At 32.0% G+C, this 9,351-nt stretch overlaps 1 protein-coding gene across 1 annotated transcript; it reads left to right on the forward strand.

Moving 5' to 3' along the window:
* The first annotated feature begins 2,209 nt into the window (after positions 1-2,209).
* On the forward strand, positions 2,210-5,360 carry LOC120151920 (putative receptor-like protein kinase At4g00960). The gene is made up of 6 exons (XM_039164230.1): positions 2,210-3,058; positions 3,767-4,044; positions 4,115-4,325; positions 4,412-4,649; positions 4,759-4,909; positions 4,988-5,360. Exons 1-6 carry the CDS (start codon positions 2,260-2,262, stop codon positions 5,318-5,320), a joined length of 2,010 nt encoding a protein of 669 aa, XP_039020161.1. The 5' UTR covers positions 2,210-2,259; the 3' UTR covers positions 5,321-5,360.
* The last annotated feature ends 3,991 nt before the right edge of the window (positions 5,361-9,351 follow it).

Genomic DNA, 9,351 nt, shown 5'->3' on the forward strand with positions numbered 1-9,351 from the left:
CGCTACATGACAAGGCTTTTGTTGGACATGAATCGTATATTATATGTAAGCAACGTCCTCGTAGCATCACATGATCTCTATGTAGCAATCTGGAAATTAATATGACTTTTTCATATAAGAAATTAACATGCCTGTTTTCATCAGTTCAAAACATCAATAATCATTATATGTTCGAAGTTTATTTAATTATATTTACTCTAATCTATTTAATAATATTTCCTCCAATCTATTAAGTTTATTTACCGTTGACTTTTTTTGCCAATTTTTTTAAGTTTGATCTATTATTTTATTTAAAATTTATTATTGATAAAAATATGAAAAATACATATTTAAAAATCTTAAATCAAGTATTTTTAAATATATATTTTATAAAATTTAATTATTTATAATATTTAAAATAATTATAGTCAAAATTTAAAAATTTTAACTTTTAAAAAATCAATAATAAAAATATTTAATAAGATAAAAAGAGTAGGTGTTTTTGTATATCAACATATATAATAAGGACGGATAGAACTTAAGAAAAATATATGTTATAAACCTTGTTTGACCTGCTGTGATTGATTTTGCACGCCATTATATTTTCCACAAGAAATTATAAATGATTAAAGTAAAAATAAATACCTAAATTATGTTGTATTCTTATTTTAGGTATTTAAATTAATTTTGGTTAAATTAAATACTTAAATTATTATATTTAATTATTTCAAGTCCTAATATTTTTTTCACTCAAAAAATTAATTATCGATCAATAAGATGTTAATATGTCATATAAAATTAGGTACTTATTTTGACTAAAAATATTTTAGTGGCTTAAAACAAAAAAGGAGCATAATCTAGGGACTTACTTTGACCAAAAATGATTGAGATACTTAAAATGATTACATATAATAGTTTAAATACCTAGTTTGATAAATAAAAAGATTTAAGAGTCACTTTTGCTCTTGTAGTAAATTTAATTTATCATTTTTATCTATATCGTGTTTTCGCATCAATTTAGCCCGCAAAGTTACTCAATTGCATCATTATATATCTTACTCCTGACTTAAAACCTTAAGTTATGATTTATGATTTAAGATTTATGGTTCATAGGTTATGAGGGTGTGATTTAGTGTTCAAGCTTTATAATTTAAGATTTTAATTTAGAGTATAGTATAAAATGATGCAATTGAATAACTTCGAGAGCTAAATAAATGTAAAAACAAGATAATAGTAAAAATAATAAATTAAGTTTATTATAGAATAAAAGTACCTTTTTGTCAAAAAAATAATAATAATTTAAATGACAGAAGAAAAAAATAGCATATATTTAGTATTTTTTTTAGCTAAAGGGAATTATAAATAATTATTGTTGTTTTATTATATTCATACCCAGCACTCCCATCCCAATCTATTACTGTTTCTTATATGATTAAGTTCTGAATGTTTCATTGATAATAGTCAGAGTTAGCTGTCAGCGTTTGATAAGTCGATTCGAATTTAGTTAAATTTTTTGAGTTATATGAGTTTATGAATCTTATTTTATAGCTCAAATTTGATTTAAAAAAATTTTAAGTTGAGTTTATAAAATTCGAGTCGATTTTTTTAAGTTTCTGTTTAAATATAATTGTAAATATTTATAATATTATAATATTATTTAATTTCAATTTAAGTTACTTTATGTAATCATATATATAATACCAATGTATTTATTTATATTTTTTTCATACGTAATATATATATATCATACAAAGACTAAGAATTAGACTCAAACTTGAAAATAAATCCACTAATTATTAAATTTTTTGAGTAATTCGAGTTTCATTTTACAATTCGATTTGAATTTGAAATTTTTCGAATCAAGTTAGAATTTTTTTCGAGTTAATTCGAATATAGTTTTTTTGAATCGAATTAAATAAAAAAATTAATTTTTTGAGTCTACACAAGTTTTGCTCCCCTAATCATAGCGTGTGAACTACGAAGGCCCTTAAGAAATTTCATTTCTTTGTTAATGGTCATCAACAACTATCATCTTCAACAGCCCATCCCTGATAAAATAATAATAATTCCAATTCCCACTTTTATATAGTAAAAAAAAATCATTTTCCATTACCTAAAGTTTAGCTTTCTATTGGAAGAAAAAAGTCTGATTTGATGACTAATAAAACTTGAAGAAGAAGATGGATACCCAGTATTTGAAGATCATTACCTAAAGTTTAGCTTTTTATTGGGGGAAAAAAGGTCTAGTATTTGAAGATCAATCAATTTGGTTCTGTTCATATGGGATCTTCAAGACTGCTATTCCTTTTTTATTCTATTCTCCCGTTATTCGTTGCTAATCTCAGCCTTGGAGCCGATCCCTTCTTCCAATCCCGTTGTGTGAACACGGCCGGAAACTACACAGCAAACAGCACCTACAGGTCCAACCTCAACACCGTCTTCTCTCGGCTCACTTCTCAGACAGATTTCAATTATGGCTTCTATAATCTGTCGGCTGGTCAGAACTCCGACCGTGTTAACGCCGTTGCACTCTGCAGGGGAGACAGAAACCAAGACGATTGCAACACTTGTCTCAACGAAACCATATCGGAGCTCGGGCAACAGTGTCCGTCGTACAAGGAGGCGGTCGGATGGTCTGAATTTTGTACGCTGCGCTACGCCAACCGAAACTTATTTGGAGAAATGGAAACATCTCCCGACTCTTGTCTATTTAACACTCGGGACGTGACGAATGCCGATCAGTTCAATGCGGCGTTGGATAACCTGTTGAATAACCTGAGCAGCCGAGCCACCTCGGCGGGTCCTCTCCGGAAGTATGCGGCGGATAGCTCGTCGGTGGGCTTCTTTCAAATAGTATACGCTCTGGTGCAGTGCAGTCCGGATTTGTCCGAGCAAGAATGTGGCGATTGTTTAAGTGTGGCTAAGAATGGGATTGGAAGTTGTTGTTTGGGAAAAAGGGGATGCCGAATTCTCAGACCAAGCTGTTTCTTGAGGTATGAGTCTTACCCGTTTTATCAGACACCAATTCCGCTACCGTCACCTCCTCCGTCTGCTACTCCCCCTCCCCCCTCTACCGGAGGTAAAGTGTCTCCTCCATTTAAATTGAAAGACGGTTAAAATTAGGGTAAATTACGCGTTTAGTATCTAAACTATCAGTTTTAGTCTGGTTAAGTATCTAAACTTTTAATGATTTCAAAATCATATCTAAAATCTAGTTTTTGTTTCATTTTAGTATTCAAAATTTAACATCATATCTAAAATCTAGTTTTTGTTTCATTTTAGTATTCAAAATTTAACGTTAAACTTTGAAAAAAAATTAGAAGTTTAGGTACTAAAAATGATCAAAACTTATTGTTTAGGTTCTAAATGCATATTTTATCCTTAAAAAATACAGCAAGGAAAAATAGAGATGTTCAGAAGCAGGATGAATCCAAGTCAGATTTACATATAGGATTAATATTTTTAATATCAATTTTAAAATTTTAAAAAAATCTGAAAAAAAGAAATTTGTGTCTTTACCATGCTTTTAACTAATCCATTTGGAATATTTGTTTTTTTCATAATGTTAAAATTAATCTTTAACATTTCTTAAAATGGTTATTTATTTTTTATTTTTTTAGAGCATTTTAGTTAATAATATTTCATTTAAGGATAAAAAGTGCCAATGGCACAATGATCATAAATACATGTCTCTGTCATAGTGACCAATAAATGATTGGTTAATTTATTTTCTACTAAAAGTTTAGCTAGAATTCTTATCCTGATTGGAGACTAATTAATGTTGCAGGAAACGGAAACAACACAACCCTTATTATCACCGTTGTTGTTGCTTCAGTTGTCGGAATCATAGTACTACTAGTCGCTTCCATCTGCATTTGGAGGAGGACCAGCAAGACCCGAAGAACACAACCCTTATTATCACCATTTTTGCTTCTTGCTGCTGATGATGATTCGGTCATTAGGACCGGCTCCCTGCAACTTGACTTCGCCACTGTCCGGACCGCAACCAATAACTTTTCCGATGCAAATAAGCTCGGCCAAGGTGGATTCGGAGCTGTTTATAAGGTAAACATCTCATCGGAAAGAATGATGATCCGTTTTGGGAGTCTTGAACTAAAATTCGAAATACTTCCAGGGTCTACTTCCGGATGGACAAGAGGTTGCCGTCAAAAGACTATCAAACGATTCTGGACAAGGAGACTTGGAATTCAAGAATGAAGTCCTGTTAGTGGCCAAGCTTCAACACCGCAATTTGGTTAGGCTCCTTGGATTCTGCTTGGAAGGATGTGAAAGGCTTCTCGCTTATGAGTTTATGCCCAACACCAGCCTTGATCATTTCTTATTCGGTACCGATTCCGTCCTACTATCTCTAATATATATACATACGTGTAGATTGTTCTGAGACTTGTGTGTTACCGTCTAACATATATAGATCGAGTCAAGCGAGCGCAGCTGGATTGGGATCATCGCTACAAAATCATCGGAGGTGTCGCTCGTGGCCTCCTTTACCTTCACGAAGATTCTCGACTGAGGATAATTCACCGGGACCTTAAAGCGAGCAATGTTCTGTTAGATGCAGAGATGATTCCGAAAATTGCAGATTTCGGAATGGCAAGGTTGTTTGTACGGGACGAAACGCAAGGCAACACCAGCAGAGTTGTGGGAACCTAGTAAGAATCAAAAACTTGGAACATCGTTTCTTGTATGCGTATATTGCATCTCTATACAATAGAAATGTTCATCGGATTCGAGTATGACATTCGGACTGTTAAAATGTAGTGGATACATGGCACCGGAATATGCCATGCACGGCCAATTCTCCGTAAAATCGGACGTTTTCAGTTTTGGTGTGATAGTTTTGGAGATCGTAAGTGGTCAGAAAAACAATTGCTTCCAACATGGTGAAACTGTGGAGGACCTAATAAGCTCTGTAAGTACGATCATCTAAAGCTACAGCAGGTGTCGAAAAATCGAAACTGGAGCTCATCGAAATCCATATTTGTTGCAGGCATGGAAACATTGGAGACAAGGGACGGCAATGAATCTGATCGATCCGACACTGCGAGACGGTTCGAGGAATGAAATGATGAGATGCATCCACATCGGATTACTCTGTGTTCAAGAAAACGTAGCAGACAGACCAACCATGGCTACAGTCATTCTGATGCTTGATAGTTTTTCAGTCACCCTTCCCATGCCTTCCCAACCCGCTTTTTTCATGCACTCCGGCATCGGTTCGGACATGTCGTCTTCGATAGTGTCCGAATCGTACCAATCTAAAAGTGAAGAACTACCATTGTCCAAGAATGAAGCTTCCATTACTGATCTATATCCTCGATAGTGTTTCCAGAATTAATTGTAAGAAATTTAGAATAATGTTTTTTTTTTGGGTTTAGAAATTCCTGTACGCATACTGCTTTAGAAACGGTAAAAAAGAAAATCATATGGAGAGTTGGTCTCAATTTGATTTCTTCAAATTCGGAAGCGATTGAATATATTCATGAACACCATAATATAATTGATATAAAATCAAATTCCGAAGTAATTAAGTATATTAGAAAAAGAACAATGATATATACAATTCAACTTTTATTACTTTTTAGAGTCAATTTCATCATTTGCCCTCAAACTCTCCCACTCATTCTATATTGATCCTTAAGCTTTTACATAATACGATGGAAGGTTAACGGAGGTTTATTCGGGGGTCGACGCCGATGCTGATAACGGTGACGATCACCTCTGGCCGGCCAACGGCTATGGAAAGAGGAAAGAGGAAGGGGGAGAGGGGGAGAGGGGAAGGAGCACCAACGGGTTGCTGCTGTTTTGGGGTTTTTTCATAAAAATATTTTTATTTTTTTAATTTTATAAATAAATTATCAAAATTTTCAGAATGTGATATGTGTCACTTAACGATATTTTTAACAGCGATTAACATCCGGACACCTAAAAATACAACGTTTAAAACATTAGACATATTTTTAACGAAAAATTCTTTAAATACTAAAATGTTTTTCGAAACATAATTCGCACACTTATTTTTGTATTAAGTCTTCGGTTTTTGACGATGGAACATAAGGATATTGCAAGCCAGTCACCGGTAAAAATAAGCGATACTTCCATGTTTCTTCCTGTAGGAGGTTGAAGTTGACGATTAAAAGATACTTGAACTTTGACTCATGTGTATTCTCCAAAAGGGTGAACTACACTGACAATACTTTTTTCTTTCTATTTATTTTATTTTAGTCATCGGTTTTAAAAATGTTATATTTTAATCACTTTATTTTCGGTCTTATTTTGGTCCATGGATAGTTAAATCCCGCTATCTTAATGCTTTGGTACATTAATAAATGAAGATACTCGTTTTTTTCATTTGATTATTATTTATATTATTATATATTATTATTATTAATAAAATATTATTTACAAACAAGCCCAAATTACATGACCCAATTACAAAACCCAGAGCCTAATAAAAACCCTAAACTAATTAGGGTTTGTATCCTCCCATCCCAGCCATCGCTCTCCTTGCCAGCCGTTGGATCAGACCTTGATCCAACGGTCCAGATGATCCCAACATGAAACCCTAGGGTTATGATACCCTAGGGCCACGCGGTCGCCGTTCGTCAGCCAGTCACAGCCACCGCCTCAACCTCTGTTACCACGCTGCCACGACACCCAAACCAGGACTCCAGAAACGTTACCAGCCGCACACTCGTCGTCGTTCTTCGGTGAGTCACCACAAGTTCGGTGACTCACCAAGCTTCAATCTTTTACCCGGTCCGAGACAGGTGTCAATGGTGGCTATAAAAGCCACCGAGCCCCCTGCCAACAAAGGATAGAGAGGAAGCAAGCCAGAGAAAAACAACACAGCAACCACCAAATCCACAAAATAGAAAGAAAGAAAAAGGAGAGAAGCTTACCGATAGGAATACGCGATCATCGGAGCCTTCACACCTTGCCGAAGAACCAAAAATACCGAAGGTATTTTCTTAGATCTAAGAAAATCTAAGGTTTTTAGGATAAAAGGAGAACAAATTCGGGTTCGTGGTAGTGAGATCTTTAAGATTGGGGTATTTTTGCATATTTCGGCCACCGTGGGTGGTGGTCAGCGGTGGTATCGGTGCCGGAGTACGGCTATCGACCGGTGGTCGGCCAATCTCCGTTTGGAGGTTTGAAGAGAGAGTTGAGAGAAATTTTTTTTCTCTCGTCTAGAGAGAGAAAGAAAAAAGAGAAATGAAAGAAATTTGGCCTAAAGGGCCGGTTTCAGGGTATTTATACCCTCATCAAAATGGCGTCGTTTTGATGAGGGGTCTGGGTGTAATTTCAAAATAGTTAAAACACACGTGCAGTCACTATGACTTTGTAAATTTTTATTTTAGCCACTGAAATCAATTCCTATATGTTTTGATTTAGTCTTTTAATTTTATTTTATTATACTTTAGTCCTGACAGAATATTTATATAAATAATTAAGGTAAAATACGTATTGAGTCCTTACACTTTTAATAATATTTATTTTAATCCCAACTAATAATTTAGGTAAATATTATAATTAATCCCTTATAAACTTATTAAAATTTATTTTAGTCCCATATTAATATTTAGGGTTAAATTACACTTTTAATGTATATACTACATAATATTTATAATTATGGCCATTAATTGTTTATGTTTTATAATTTAATAATTGACTTTTATATAATTTTAATTTTGACCATAAGTTTTATATATCTTACAATTTAATTCTATAATTTTAATTTCTTTTATATTTTAGTTATTTGCAATATTATTTCATTATTATTTTTATATATGTTTAAATTATTATGTTCGTTATTATTTTTTTATTATTACTTAGTCATATAGATATATATATATATATATATATATATATATATATATATATATATATATATATATATATATATATATATATAATAAATAATATTTATTTATTTATTATCAAAATCCTATTTATAAATTTAATATAAAATACTTTTAAATTATTTTAAGCATGTTTATCAATATTAAGAAAGGACAGTCTTAAAGCAACTAGATGTCCATTTTCTAATATTTTTAAATAAATAAATATTTTACTTTATATAGTGTAATTATTTTTATAAATATTTTAATATTTATTTATTTTTTAATGTTAAGAAAAGAGCTGTCTTAAAGCACCTAGAAACTCTTTTCTGATATTTTTAAATAAATAAATATCTTATTAATATATTTTCATAAAATTATAAATTTGAAATAACAAGATTATAAATTAAATATATCTTTGAATTTTTAAAAATTTCTAATAATAGAGACAACTTATAATTAATAAAGTACCGATTTTGGGCGTTATAGGGGTACTAATCCTTCCCTAAACGTAATCGACCACAAATCCTTTTTTACTAAAATTTTTGGTTATAAGCAGATCAGTTTTATCTTTTAAATTATATTTTATTCAAAACTATTTTAAAAGATTATTTTTAGGTATTTGACCTACCTAACCCAAAAAGGTCAATGACGACTCCCAAAATATTATTTTATAAAAATCATTTATTTATTCATTTTAAATTTTCCCGCCAAGTAAAAGTAAAAATTTTGTGCCCGGGCGAAACCCGGTTAAGACAGCTTGGTGACTCCGCTGAGGACTGGTCAAGCTTTAAAATCAATTATAAATTATCTCTATTAATTAGAAATTAAAAATTCTTATATTTAATTTATAATTTTTTCCTTTCAAAAATTGTATATATATACTTATTATTTTCATAATATTTTATATATTCTTCTTTATCACTGTTTTTATTTTATTTTCGAGTATTAAAATTCATTATTTATTTATTTGTCTGTCAGAGGTTTGAACATTTCTCCTCACACACAACACGTGCATTGCACAACATAAGCTTTATAATTAAGCTTGTCCCTTTTAAGTGGGAGTGAAAGCGACGTCTTCGTGAGAATTTATTCTTTGTGTCAGACCTAGCAAGTAGCTTTCAGGGTTCATATGTTCTATGTCTTCGTGAGAATTTATTCTTCGTGTCAGGCATAGAGAAGTGTATCCCCTCGAATTGAACTCGATCCACTTTAGTATGTGATGGACTAGGATTGAGGGTTGGCAGCCCAAGGGGCACTAACAAGGACAATTCGGGTACCTTTACTCTTAAAATTGAAACTCTGCATATAGTAAACCTTAGAAACTCTTCCGATCTGAAGCCATGCCGAAATTTGTCCCAAAATAGGTGTACACGAAGGAGAAATGAATTCTAACTTTTTCCTTTTAATTAATTTATTTATTTCCCTGCTACATAAATTGCATATAAATTTAGATTATTTAAAGTATGCTATGTAGAAAGCATGTTTAAATAAGAATATTTGGATAGATATT

Source organism: Hibiscus syriacus, unplaced genomic scaffold (genome assembly GCF_006381635.1).
Source record: "Hibiscus syriacus cultivar Baekdansim isolate YM2019G1 unplaced genomic scaffold, ASM638163v2 tig00111070_pilon, whole genome shotgun sequence".
In the NCBI taxonomy this organism is placed as follows: Eukaryota; Viridiplantae; Streptophyta; class Magnoliopsida; order Malvales; family Malvaceae; genus Hibiscus; species Hibiscus syriacus.